Below are 13,595 nucleotides of genomic sequence, written 5' to 3' on the forward strand. Positions count from 1 at the left end.
CCAGGCCGGGCTGCGCGGCTCCGGGGCGGGGCCCAGCTCCAGGCCGGGCTGCGCGGCTCCCTCCCCCAGGGGCGGGGCCCAGCTCCAGGCCGGGCTGCGCGGCTCCCTCCCCCCGGGGCGGGGCCCAGCTCCAGGCCGGGCTGCGCGGCTCCCTCCCCCCGGGGCGGGGCCCAGCTCCAGGCCGGGCTGCGCGGCTCCGGGGCGGGGCCCAGCTCCAGGCCGGGCTGCGCGGCTCCCGCGCCGCTCTTTTGGCTCCCCGCAGCCGCCGTAGCAGGGCGTGCCCGGAAGTGCCGCTGCCGCGCGGAAAGGCTGGAGGCCGCGGCTCCCGGCTCGGGCCGCCATGAAGCCCCCCGTGAGGCGGCGCGCGGCCCCGACGCGGTACCGAGGGGCGGCCCCGGCCGCGGTCTGCAAGGCCGCGCTCTGGACGCCGCGGGAGAAGCAGCAGCTCCTCCGCTTACTGTTGGCGCGAGACGGGGAGCGAGAGCCCGCGGCTGAGGAGCTGCAGCGGGGGCTGCCCCACCGGAGCCAGGCGGAGGTCCGGGGGCGGGGCCGGGGAAGGGGCGGGGCCTAGCCCGGGCCGGAAGGTGGGGGAAAGGGGTGGCCGTCGTGGGGGCGGGGTCGAAGGGAAAGGAGAGCAGGGATAGGATCCGACGGGGAAGGGGCGGAGCGTAGGGGGCGGGGCAGAGGCCAGAGCGAGGCTGGAGCGGCGGGAGTTCAGGAAGCACGTGTGTGTCGTCGAGCCACGGGCGTGGAGGCTGTGCCAGTCCCCGTGCCAAGCGCAGGGGATGCAAAAAGAGGACAAAGACAGGCCGCAGACCACGCTGTGCCTGAGAAATGCCCGCTGAATGAACGCACCAACGGGAGGGGGGCCGCACACATAAATATGTTCAAAGCAAGCCCAGTGCCAGGGAGGCAGGACCCGCTGACAGAGAAGGCGGCCTGTGGGAGGGCGGGAACAGCCGGGAGGCCGGTGCAAGAGTACCTGCTAGGTGTGGTAAGAGTTGAATGCCAAAGAGAGCACCCGGGGGCAATAGGGAGCCACCTGGGTATGTGGAGAGGTGACGTCATCAGGCTGAGCTTTAGGAAAGTCACTTCAGTGGCTGAAGGCAGGATGGATTGGAGTGGGGAGAGGCTTGAGGCACCCAGGACCCCCGACCCCCTCCAGGAAGGCTATTGTTGGAGTCTGGGTGAGAGGCGATAAGGGTCTGCACCAGAGAGGATGATGTGTCAGAGGAGAGGTGAGGACAGTGGGAGAGAGGTCACAGAGGCAACATTGGCAATGGCTTTTATATGGAGGCCTGAGGGGACTGTAATCACAGGGCAGGTGGGATGCAGGGAGGGTTTAGGGGGAAAGATAATGAGTTCAGTTTTGGATTATTTAAGTTTCAGATGTCTACTGGATTATCCAGTTTGGGATATCTGAAAGGCAGTGGGAGATAAAAAAAAATTGCAGGGCAGTAGAGAATTGGGGTCAGGAAAGGTAGATTTGCGAATATTTGGTTTAGAGATTATAATTAAATCCATTGGAGTGGATGAGATCATCAAGTAAAGTTGTATAGTGGAAGAAGAGAAGAGGGCCCAGGACATATGCCGAGGGACATTTATAATTAGAAGGCTTGATCTGAAGGGAGCGGAGAAGGAGCATTCAGGGAGTGTAGGAGAAGAAAACCAAGAGAGAAGAGAGTTATCAAGGAAGAGCGTGATCCACGCTACCAAAGGCTAAAGAGAAGTCAAAGAGGACTGAGGACTGAGAAAACACTGGAGATTAACAACTAAGAGATCACTGATAACTTTGGAGAGAGCAGTTTTGGTAGAAGAGTGAGGTCATGAGCAAAATTGTAAAGGGTCATGAAGAGAGTGAAAGTAAGTGGAAACACCTCTGTAGATGGCCATTTCAAAGAGTTTAACTACAAAGGACAGAAAAATTATACGATGATAGAAAGGGTGGAGGAACCATGTGAGGGAGATGTGAACATGTCTTTGGGCAGCAGGGAATGAGCCAGTAGAGAGACAGAGATTGAAAAGAAGAGATAGAATAGAGATGACAGAGGGAGATGATCTGTTGGAGGAGACAGGATGGAATGAGTTCCTCTTGAGGAGGTAGAAGAATTAAACTTGGTAAGAGTAAAGCCACCTCATCAGATGAGATGGTTGGGGTTTGGAGAAGGGAACAGAAGGCTCCAGAGTGAAGTGGGATGAGGAAAAGGGGGAGCTCATGGGTGAACAGACTCATTTTTTTTTTTTTTTTGTAAAATCTGAGGCGAGGTTCTCAGCTAAGAAGGTAGTGGGAGTGGAGCCATGGGAGGTTTGAGGAGGAATGAAAAGATTTGGAAACTGCTGTGGAGAGTGGGAGAATGAGTTGATGAGCGAGGTATAGAAGGATTGCCTAGTGACAGTGAGGGCTCAGTTGAGGTTGTGTAACCAATTTGTAGTGACTCTAGTCAGAATGATTGTGCAGTTTTCTTCATCTTCATTTTGTAACATATGTATGGAAGGTGCCAAATGGTGGAAGTGGTCCAAGGCTGAGATTTGGCAGGGCATGATAAGAGGAAATGATAAAGAGGGCATCAGTATAGAACTGAATTGGCTTACCAAGGGGTCAGGATAGCAAAAAGAGTTTAAGGGAGTTAGTCTGGAGACAGTTTGTCAAGGAACTGGAGTTCATGAGGATGGAAGAGACCCAAATTTGGGAGTAGGACTGAAAAGAAAAAGGGCAAAAGTGGAGGCTCAGGTGAGTCAGGGCCAGGATGAGAGACAAGGCTGGAGGAAGCAAAGGACTTTCCTGCCAAAGGCTAGGTTGAGGTGAAGAGGGTGGCAGAATTCAGGTGGCTAAGAGGCAGGTTCACATGGGAAGGAGGGGAATCTGAGGGGATCTGAGGATCTAAGGATCTAAGGAGGGAAAAGGCAATCTTAGGAGACAGAGCAGGGCTTCTGGGAGGTTTAGGGAACTAAACCAGAGAGACTGGAGGCTTAGGTGAAGGGCCGGGCCAGGATCAAGTGAGACTTGGGTGGGGGGCAGGGCCAAGGCCTGGGTGAGGGATTGGGGCTGATTTAGGCCAGCTAGATGGAGTGCTGGAACTGGAATCAGGAAGAGCTGAATTTGAATTCTACCTTAGAGAGTGACTTAGCTCTGTGACCTTGCATAACATATTGTAATGCCTTCAGCCTCAGTTTTCTCACCTATAATTGAGTGGAAAACCACTCAGGGTTGTGGTGAGGATCACATAAGATAACGTGAAAGAGCACCATATAAATACTGCTGTTGTTGTTGTCATCATTATTCTTATTACTCTGAGCTGTGAAACGTGACTCAGCTGAACCTAGTTGGAGGCAGGCTGAGGTGGGGATAGAGAGGTGGTAAAGACCTGGGGAGCTATGAGAGGGATCCCCTGGATGAAAGTGAGGCTCAGGTGACACTGAGGGAGCTTGTGCTCCTTTGATGTCCAGAACACTTTGTGTAAATCCTGGTTTTATAACATTTTTCTTTGCTTCAGTTTTTCCATATTTAAAATAAGCACATTTGACTTCATGATCCTCCTGTAAGCCTTCTCAGGGAAAAACAGTCTTGTCTAAGTCCTTAGGCTCTGCAGAGCAGAACTGGGGACAAGCTTCAGTCTTGCCCAGACTGTTGGGGGAGGGTAAAGATCTATGAGAGACAAAGACAACAGGCATTTATGATACATGAATTGGGGGATCATTCAAGGTCTACTCTGTGCCAGATGGCAGAGTCTTTTTTTTTAAGGTCTTTGCAAGGCAAGTGGGGTTAAGTGGCTTACCCAAGGCCACACAGCTAGGTAATTATTAAGTGTCTGAGACCGGATTTGAACCCAGGTACTCCTGACTCCAGGGCCAGTACTTTATCCACTGAACCACCTAGCCGCCCCCAGATGGCAGAGTCTTGGGTGTGCCCAAAGAGACAGGAATTAGAACCCTTGGAAGAACCAAGGGCAGGCCAGCTTTGGGAGAAAAATGGGTCCAGCACAAAGATGCAGATCCCTTCTGTCAGGAAGGAGAGGTGATCTCTTCCCTTTTCTCAGGCAAGAGAAGGTAGATGGCCTGAGGAAAAAAAGATAATTGAGATTTTTCTCTATTCAGTTATGAAGTGTCTTCTGAGTATAAGGTCTTTGGGAAAATTAACATCCTGTATTTACATTAATAAAAATCACAGCATTTTGGAGCTGAACTTCAATTTACAAAGCATTTATTAAATCCCTACTATGTGCCAGGCCTGTGGCCTTGCCCTGGAGGAGGGCCCTTAGGAGCCTTGGAAGCCATGTCCAGCCTGAAGAAGAGATCTTCTGGGGTGCCCAGCACCTGGAGGTCAAACTTCAGGACCTTCAAGGAAGGAGACCTGGTCTCCCAAAGCAGCCTCTACCCCTTAGAGATAGCTCCTACTGCTGCTGAGACTTTCATCGTCTCAAACCTCTATTGCCCTCTGTGTTCCCAGGACCCAAATGGAACAAGTTTAACCCTTCTTCCACATGAAAGCTGTTTCCCAAGTATAAGTCCTTCTTCTTCATGTTAAACATCCTAATTTGTGTATGAACTCAAGACCTTTCTCAAGAGAGGTTGCCCTTCTTTGGATACTCTTGGGTTATAGTGTCCTTCCCAAAATGTGACCATGCTTAGTTCAATGCTCTAGAAGTGGTTTGACCAGAGGAGAGAAAGGTGGAACTACCTCCTCTTTATTCTTGGAAGCTTTGCCTCTCTTATTGCTGTTCAAGCTTTATTTTGGCTGCCTTCTCAGTTGGCTCAGTGAGTCACCCAAACCCCAGATACTTTTCAGACAAACTGCTTGTCTTACCATGCTTTGGAATGGAATAACATTTGCTAACTAATGGAAAAGCACTTATTAACCGTCTGCTTATAAGCCAAACCCTATGCTAGGTCTTGGGGATAGAAATAAAACATCATGATAGCCCATTCTCATGGAACTCCCATTCTAATTGGGGAAGACAATCCTGATGAAACTGATTTTTTTCAAACCTCATCTAAAATTTTTTATTTTACTGTTTCCTAGATTTCAGCTTGGAAAGGACCTCAGAGGTCATTATATCCAACTCTTTCCTTTATTTTCCAGATAAGGAATATAAGGTTAGAGAAGGTAATGACTTCACCAAGCTGGCATAGGCCAAGTAAATGGCCAAGACTTTGAAGCCAGCATGCTTGCCCCTATACCCATGTTGCTTCATTGCCACTGAATTTTGTCTCCCTTGTTCCCATGTGTGGTGACTTTTTTGTATTGAGTCATCCAATGTATTTCTGTCCTTTCGAGATCTGTATATCTACAAAAATTGATAAATATGTCAGTTATGCATTTAGACAAGGTATTGATAAAAGTATTAACCAGCATGTGGCCCAATATCGATTCTCGATGCACTCCACTGCAAACTTCCTTTCAACCTGATAACAAGCTATTAATGTTTACCCTCTAATTCTGGTTCTCCATCTATCTAATTGTACCATTATCTAACCTAGAAGTGTTTAAATAAATAAAAACAAAACAAACCATAGATAATGTTAACATGTGTAGCCAGCAGGGATCCTTATCTTTGAATTTCATAGCACCAAGCTAGCCTCCATCTCTCCATCTCTTCCTTAAGACAGTATGAAACACTTTATCAAATGAGTTTTTGAAACTGGATGGATTTCTGCATGTGAGTATTAATAAATCTTCATGTGGAATGCCAGTCCTAAAATCCAGTCTCATAGGGGTTCAGACTAAGACAAGTAACACATACTCAGGAGACAGATCTAGCAGAACGTGCAGACTACAGTCTCTCTGTGGTTAAGGACTTCCCTTGCCAAGGCAAATCAAGGAGGACTTCCTGTAGAAGGTGGCATTGGCTTGAGATCACATTGGGCTCCTTGAGGGCAGGAGCTGTTCTTGCCTGCCCAGCTCAGTATCGGGCAGATAATTAAACAAGTAAACACATGTAAAATGCTTTGCCAACCTTAAAGCACTATATAAATACCAGCAATTAAGATTATTGTGTGATAATTATTTTCTTTGACTTGGGAGTTGGGCTTATTGGGTGCTCAGGGGACGTAGGCATGGACATCCCTGGGCTATATCCTGAGGGAAGCCTTGCACAGACTCAAGACATTAACATTCTTTCTGATTCCTTCACTAATCTCCTCTTTCTGCCATGTCTTCCTAGATCCAGGATTTCCTCCAGTTGTTGAAGCGTCGTGTGGCCCGGGAGGTAATTCAGCAGGAGCATCGCTGCTGCCAGAAGGAACAGAGGTTTCATAAGTCTGAAGTTCCAGCCCCCATTGAGGTGAAGATGGGGTGAAAATTCCAGAGAAGTCAGAATGTGGGGGGACAGGAGACCATGAGCAAGGGAAGGGGTCTGAGAGAAGAGACCCCGAGTTTTATTGGCATAGCCATTGGCAGGAACATTGAATTTGGTCAGAGGACCCATGTATGATATGTGCTCAGCTTCTTACTGTTCATGTGACCTGAGCCAGTATTTTAGCCTCTTTGTGCCTCAGTTTCCTAATCTGTACAATGAGGGGATTGAACTATACTGTCTTAATTAATTATTTTTTTTAACTTTATTTAAGGCAGTTAAGGGTTAAGTGACTTGCCCAGAGTCACACAGCAAGGTAATTATTAAGTGTGTGAGGCTGGATTTGAATTCATGTCCCCCGACTCCAGGGCCAGTGCTCTATTCACTGCACCACCTAGGTGCCCCTGGACTAAATAGTCTTAAGGTGCCTGTGATGCTGTAGCACTTGGTTGGGTATGAAAGGAGCGTCTTTGAGGGATATGAGATGCAGCTGGATGAGGAAGAAGGGAGACAGATGACATCTTGCTAAGATAAGGTGTGATCAGGTGGAAATCCTGTCTTCAATTCTAGGTTTGGACAGATCTGGCTAAAAAGGTGACCAGTCAGTTGGAAGAAGCAATGACCACTGCCTTTTCTCAGGTACCAGAGGCCCTGCAATTCTCTAGCTCATATGTTTTCCAGACATCTGTGACTTCATCAGGGAGCGCACTGCCTTCAGACTTTGTTATAGCTATTTTTTTTTAACTTTAAGGCAATGGGGTTAAGTGACTTGCCCAGAGTCACACAGCAAGGTAATTATGAAGTTTCTGAGGCTGGATTTGAATTCGGGTCCCCCGATTCCAGGGCCAGTGCTCTATTCACTGCGCCACCTAAGTGCCCCTGGACTAAATAGTCTTAAGGTGCCTGTGATGCTGTAGCACTTGGTTGGGTATGTCCCTCTCTGATCTGACTACCTTCTTGAGCTCCCACAGTCTAAAGAATTCATGGCCTTGCAGCCGGCTGTCTAGAGAGGAGGCCTGGATAACAGCCTGCCACCAGCCTGGACCCAAAGGCTTTGCAGCAGAGCAGCCACAAGGGGTCCCAGAAAAGATTGTTAGAGACAGTCCAAGAAACTCCAGCCTATACATCTGCCCTTGGGGAGACACTGGAGCAGGGGTTCTTAAAGGAGATTTGGCCGTTTTCCCCACCCCCTACTCTGTAAACTCTAGTGACTCCTTGTGATCTCAGGATCAAATAGAAAATCCTCTTTGGCTTTCAGAGCCCTTGGGACCTGACCTCTGCCTTCCATGCCCTCTTTAATGTGGTGACACCAGCTCTTGAACTTACCTCCAGGGGTTTTCTCAGGTTATCCCCCATGTCTGGCTCTTTCTACCTTCTGCTGGTGATGATTGTCCAGAATATCCCCGGCTGTTTGCCTGCTGTCTCCCCCATTAGCCTGTGAGCTCTCAGCTTGGACACTTTTTTGTTACCTCTCTTTGTCCCCCCAGGGGATAGCACATAAAACATGCTAAATAAATGCTTAAATTACAGACTGATTTTATTTTCACTAACTTCATTTTCTGAAAAGAAAAGAGGTGGAAAGCCAAAATTACCCTAGGAAGAATGACTCCATCTCCTTAACTGTGGGCCCTTTCTGCTGGCCTGTTTTCTCTCTGCCCTGTCTAGATCCTGACCATTGCTGCAACAGAACCCGTGAGTCTGCTCCACTCCATTCCAGAGAAGCCTACCCAAATCAGTGAGAGACAGCTTTTCTGCAAAAACTCTTCCTCTCAGGAAGAACCCCCATCTCAGACCCCAGAGCCCCCCAGTGAGGAAGAAGTCTCTGGGTCCTCAGAAGGCCAGGTCAAGATGAACTCCTCTAAATCTAGCCCGTCCTCACCTACAAATGGGAACTTTGTTATTGACTTTGAGAAGATATATAAATATCTGTCAAGTGTATCCCGGACTGGCAAGGGACTTGAGCTTTCCCCTGGAGGTGAGTGGGGACAGTGGATCCCGGGATGCTATGAATGGGAGCAAGAGGCAGAGCAATGGTCTAAGGAATGGGCAGGGAGGCCCACGATCCTGTTGAGGAGGGTCAGTGGACAGAGAGTTAAGAAGATCTGAGTTCAAATGTGGCACCAGATATTCACTAGCTCGGTGACAGGTTATTTAACCTCTGCTTATCTTGGTTTCCTCCCCAAGGGCTGCTGTGAGGTTTAAATAGGTTAAATCTTAAGATGCCATATCCATGCTAATTGTTATCTTCCTTCTCCTTTTGACTCCTAGAGTCTGCCGTCCTCCTGGATCTGCTCATGTCACTCCCTGAGGAGCTCAGCCGCCTGCCCTGTGACAAGCTGCAGGTCCATATGGTTGGTTCCTACAAAAAATTGATACGTCCTCAGGCGGACTTGAGGCCGAGCCCCAGGGACCCCGGAAAAGGCCACTCGGTGGAAGACAGCCAAGTTAGCGTGTCCACCAGCAGTGACCCAGGGAGCATGGAGAGCCCCCCTCCTGAGAGTCCTGCTGCTTCTGAGCCAAGCCTCCTCCCTGCTCAACAACAGCTGTGGCAGGATTTGGAGTTCTGTCCTATGAACCCATTCCTGGTTCCCTTGGAGCTTCTGTCCCAGACATCGACTCCTGGGCAGTGAGAGCTGGCAGGGCCTTTGCCTGGGGACCAGCTGGAGGGTGGGGCCTATACCAGGCTGAATGGCCATGTGTTGGGAAGGGGAGGTGGGAGGAGGGTCAAGGGAGAGGAGAGAAAAAAGATGGACTCCTAGGAAATAAAGCTATGTTTATTATTTCTAAAATACTTTTGATATTTCTAGGCAATTTCTGGGTTTATTTGAGCCCCTATTCTCAATATCTCAATATCTAAGAATTTGTAATTGGTAGCAAGGTAAAGAGATTTCAGAGTTCATCAGGCTGGGAATCAAAGTGTTCTGATGAACCCCATTCCCTCTGTGGATTAAAGAGTTGTCCATGTGCTTAAAGAGATTTAAGGCAGGCAAGTCCAGGAAGTTCTTGGGAAAAGCCCTTTTTAAGCCTTAAAATAGGATTTAAGTGTGATTTAAAAAAAATCATTTGCTTATTCAGCAAATGCTTTTTGAGTTATCTAATGTGCATGGACATCTCTCCTTTTTTCCATTCTGCCTGGTGTGTTTGAGATAATCAAACATCAGAACATCCCAATGTTTGCCACTCTCAGCACTATCTTTCCTTTAAAACCTTAGTTGGTCTCATAGTGAAGGTTGGGTTTCTGCCTTGACCTTCTGTCTTAGTTGCTGATGGGCACAGTTGCGCAGTTAGTTTTTACATATACATACACACACACACACACACACACACACATACATATACAGGTTCAGAAGGAATGTAAGGTAGGACTCTGGATATTGTTTTTATTAATAACTTTAAAAGCTAAATAAAATTAAATTGCAAGTAACCGAGAAATTCCTCAGCATAATTTACAAGTGGTTGTAAAGCTATTGTTGTCGTTCATATTTTGTCATTTAATTTTAAAATGAAGTGGTTTAATTAATGCTAAGATGTGCTTTCTCAAACATTACTTTCAGTAGTAGTTGGCTCAAGTTCCCACCTTTGCTCCTCTGACAATCATCCAATTTTAACTGTGCTCACTGTGTTAACATCAAATTAATTTTGCTTCAGTTAATGCCCCAATTAAATAAGGAACTTCAAGGTTTTTAACTTTAAAGTGATCAGCCTCTTCTCTTCATAGAAGCACAAATTTCTTTCACAATTCTGCCCCCCCCCTTTTCTTCCCACCCTCATTTCATCAGACAATACCAAAAGGTATCATGATTGAAAAATGGGTCATGGATATATTTGCTTAAATATATGATGTAATAAACAACCTATAAAAGGTTGGTTTTCAAACAAGTTCAATAACACCTGCCTTGTCCCAACCACAGCTCCCCACCTTTCTTTCTGAGGTTCTGGTTAGCCTCCTAACCCAAGGCCACATTAGGGACTGGTCAGCTTTCCCCACCTTGTGTCTGTCTACCAAAAGGAGACAGACTGGGGGAAGTATTTCCTCCCAAATCCTTTTCTCAGACTTCACTTGAACCCTGTGTGCACTCATCCTTAGCTTGGCAGGGATGCCTGTCTCATTACAGGCCTGTTCTCAGAATAATTCCCAATATCATAGAAAAACGAGTTTTACAATTGCCCAGTGAGGGAGGAGTGTGCATATTAATATTTTCTAGTTTTCTAGTTGAGTGAGCACTCCAACCAGTAAAGCCCCAGGAAGTGTGGAGAGGCCCCTACTTCAGAGGATTATGCTCCATCCTGGGGTGATGACATTGACTTAAGACCCATTAAAGCAAGCAGCAGATGTGGAATTCAGATGGAGATGTATGGAGCCTCCAAATCCAACTTTCTTTCCACTGATCCATTCTTTCAATCATGCCTCTCAATGAATTGGCACATTCAAACTTGAATGTACTCTTGGGCCATGGGGCGGCTTATGGTCTTTCCATGTGTTCTCATCCTCTCTACTACCATTCTAATCATACCAATAGCTGATGCTAATCTGGACCTGTCCCGATCCTACACTCTCCTTGCCCTTTTCTGTTCACTGGACACTGAAGATGTCCACTATGGCACCCCTATCCCCCTAGCTCTGCACTGCCCTAAGCTCAGAATGGCATTGCTCTTTGAACCTCAGCCCCAGTGAGCTTTTTCTTCCAGCAAAGAATCAAGGCTTGGTGGGGCCAGAGGCAGCCGTTGGGGTGGAGGCCTGACCTTCCGAGGGGATGGGGATGGTTTTGTTCCATCCCCACTTCAGATTTAGCAGGTCCTTAACACACTGCATGTCATGGAAATAAGGGTACAAAGGCGTTCATTGTAAGGGGGAAGGGAAGCAAATCGGTCTGAGAGTTTAAGGTGCATTTGAGACAATGTCACTGGAACAGGTGCTTTTAGAAATGAGCCAAGGTGGGTAACCAGAGGTCAGGACGGAGGTGACGCTGGGGGCCAGGGCTGCAAGGCTCTATCTAAGCCCCTCTGCCCCTGCGCAACATTATCCACCACGGGCTGGGGCGGAGGAATAGGACTGAATGACCCAGGCCTGGATTTGGAAGGGCACAGGGATGGGGGGAGGGAGGCTGGTGATGGCGAGAGCAGCATGTGAAGTAGTCGATCAGCATAGCCAGGAGCAGAGGGACAGAAGCACGCAATGCCAGAAACGGGACAGATCCCGGGCCGGCCAGCCCAGCCTCCTCCCTCCCCGTTTGACTGTGGGGAACCCGACCCAGGCAGTGGAGGACTTCTGCCCGAGGCCCAGACCGCTTCCCCACTGCCCTCTTCTGGGTCTCCTATTCACCTTGAAACTCTTTATTCCACCTCATCAGAAAAACCACTCACACTCGGGACAGGATCATTTGTTATTTATTATTTGGGCCTGCGCTAAGGCTGCGGCTGCGGCGTTCTCTGTCCGGCCGGCTTTCCTTTCCTTCCCCTCTCCTCCGTCGGGCTCGTCCTGGGTCCAACTGCCAGCTTTAGCTCAGGGGTGGTGGAGTCCGGCTGAGCTGCTTTGGTAGGGGCTCAGCACTTGTGGGAACTCAATCCATCCTGTGTGGTGCAGCCAGGGTGACCGGGCACCAGCCCTCAATGAGCACCCCATAGCCATCCGGGGGCAGGGCCCCACCCTTCGTAAGCGTCCACGCTCCGGGCACACAGACAGCAAAGCAACAGGAGGAGTGTGTCAAGGAGATCCGACGGGCTTGGCCAAGAGGCTGGGGGCGCCATCCTGGGCAGGGAAATGGGAGGAACGAAGGCACAGAGGTGGAGACCGAGTCAGCCGGGGGTCTGGGGGGGGGGGCCCTGGTTGGGGGGGACAGGCCTGGAGGTTACTACAGCCACACGAGGGGAGGGCGATGGGGGTAGAGGGGCGGCTTGGCCACACTCGTCTCAGCTCCCGGCGGACCTTCCCTCCACCCCGGGGAGGGGGCTAGGGAGGGTGCGGGGCTGCCCTCAGCCCGCTTTAGCCTTGAACTCCACCACCAAGCCCAGTGGGCGCCATCTTGGGTCCCTGCTGCCCTTCACACAGTGAGCTTCAAGAAGTGTGGGGTGGGGCCGGCGGGGCGGGGCCGGGGTGGGGCCGGCGGGGCGGGGCCGGGGTGGGGCCGGCGGGGCGGGGCCAGCGGGGTGGAGTCGGGCCGGGCAGGGGTGGGGCCGGGGTGGAGCCGGGGTGGGGCCGGCGGGGTGGAGCCCCTCGTGGGGTCCTCTGGCTGGGGGGGGGGGGTTCTTTAACCATTGTTAAAGGTCAGGGGCTTCTGAGGCGGGGGAGGGGGCTGAGCTGGGCTGATGGCACAGAGTAGGGGCGGGGCCGGGGGACTGGGGGTGGGGGGCAGCGGCCCCGAGGCTGCGGGGACGCCCCCCCCCCAGGGGGCCAAGTGGCCCAGGGCCAGGAGGAGGGCCAGGCCCGGGGCTGTGGCTCCCCATGGGCAGGTGAGGGCGGGGCGGGGCGGGGGGCGGGGGGCGGGGGGCGGGGCCCGGCCCTCGGAGGGGGCAGGCGCCCCCGCCCCGCCCTCACACCAGCGCGTAGTCGAACTGGCCGCGCTCCAGCGCCTCCTTGTGGTCGGTCCAGGACGAGGCGGGCATGCGGCTGTAGGGGTCCAGGAGGATGCGGACGCAGCGCACCATCAGCAGCACCAGGAAGAGCAGCAGGAAGAGCACGAAGGCGAAGACCGTGCGCTGCTCCGCGTCCAGCCCCGCCGCGGCCCCGGCGCCCCCCGCGCCCGCGGCCCCCGCCGGGGACAGCGCCTCGTAGTCCGGAGTCCAGGCGGAGCTCATGGCTCCGGGGCCGCGCGCATCGCCCGAGCCGGCCTGGGGCGGGGAGACAAGCCCCGGGGGCTGCCACGCCCCCGCCCGGCCCGAGCCCGCGGACCCCCGCCCCGCCCGGCCCGGCCCGCGGACCCCCGCCCAGGCCGCCCTCCCCTCAGCCTGGTCCCGGGTCCGGGTCCGCGCCTCGCCCCACGCCCCGCCACGCCCCGCGCCCCCCGCGCCCAGCCCCCACCCCCGCGCCCACCCCCCCGGGGGCCCTCCCCGCCCACGTGCCTCCGAGCCCCCCGCCCGGCGCCCCCCACGGCCGGGCCCGGCCCCCGCAGCCCCCTCACCCCGGGCTCCTGCTCCGCTCTGCCCGCGCCTCGGTGCGCTCCGCCCGCCCTGCCCGCCCTGCCCGAGCCGCCGCGGCTGTTCCCATGGCGACGGGGGCGGCGCCGGCGGGGAGGGGGCGGGGGGCGGCGCCCCGCCTCCCAGCCCTTAACTCTTACCGGGCCGCGGCCTCCGCCCCGCGAAGCG

The 13,595-nt window shown here is 52.2% G+C and overlaps 2 protein-coding genes across 2 annotated transcripts; one reads left to right on the forward strand and one right to left on the reverse strand.

Annotated features, from left to right (window-relative positions):
• Positions 1 to 276: 276 nt before the first annotated feature.
• SNAPC2 (small nuclear RNA activating complex polypeptide 2) lies at positions 277 to 9,973 on the forward strand. Its single transcript, XM_074205002.1, has 5 exons — positions 277 to 535; positions 6,162 to 6,281; positions 6,864 to 6,932; positions 7,959 to 8,268; positions 8,562 to 9,973. Exons 1-5 carry the CDS (start codon positions 341 to 343, stop codon positions 8,921 to 8,923), a joined length of 1,056 nt encoding a protein of 351 aa, XP_074061103.1. The 5' UTR covers positions 277 to 340; the 3' UTR covers positions 8,924 to 9,973.
• A 2,851-nt stretch (positions 9,974 to 12,824) lies between these two features.
• On the reverse strand, positions 12,825 to 13,522 carry CTXN1 (cortexin 1). The gene is made up of 2 exons (XM_074200397.1): positions 13,412 to 13,522; positions 12,825 to 13,121 (listed from the first exon to the last, which is right to left on the reverse strand). The coding sequence occupies exon 2, from the start codon at positions 13,086 to 13,088 to the stop codon at positions 12,825 to 12,827; it is 264 nt and encodes an 87-aa protein (XP_074056498.1). The 5' UTR covers positions 13,089 to 13,121; positions 13,412 to 13,522.
• Between the last annotated feature and the right edge of the window lie 73 nt (positions 13,523 to 13,595).

This window comes from Macrotis lagotis, chromosome X (genome assembly GCF_037893015.1).
Source record: "Macrotis lagotis isolate mMagLag1 chromosome X, bilby.v1.9.chrom.fasta, whole genome shotgun sequence".
Taxonomy (NCBI): Eukaryota; Metazoa; Chordata; class Mammalia; order Peramelemorphia; family Peramelidae; genus Macrotis; species Macrotis lagotis.

Bases quoted from the DNA above. Each gene is read 5' to 3' on its own strand.
- SNAPC2 (XM_074205002.1), top strand. From the start codon at position 341: ATGAAGCCCCCCGTGAGGCGGCGCGCGGCCCCGACGCGGTACCGAGGG. The intron at 536-6,161 runs GTCCGGGGGCGG...ATGTCTTCCTAG, and splicing joins CCCACCGGAGCCAGGCGGAG to ATCCAGGATTTCCTCCAGTT. The intron at 6,933-7,958 runs GTACCAGAGGCC...TGCCCTGTCTAG, and splicing joins TGACCACTGCCTTTTCTCAG to ATCCTGACCATTGCTGCAAC.
- CTXN1 (XM_074200397.1), bottom strand. From the start codon at position 13,088: ATGAGCTCCGCCTGGACTCCGGACTACGAGGCGCTGTCCCCGGCGGGG.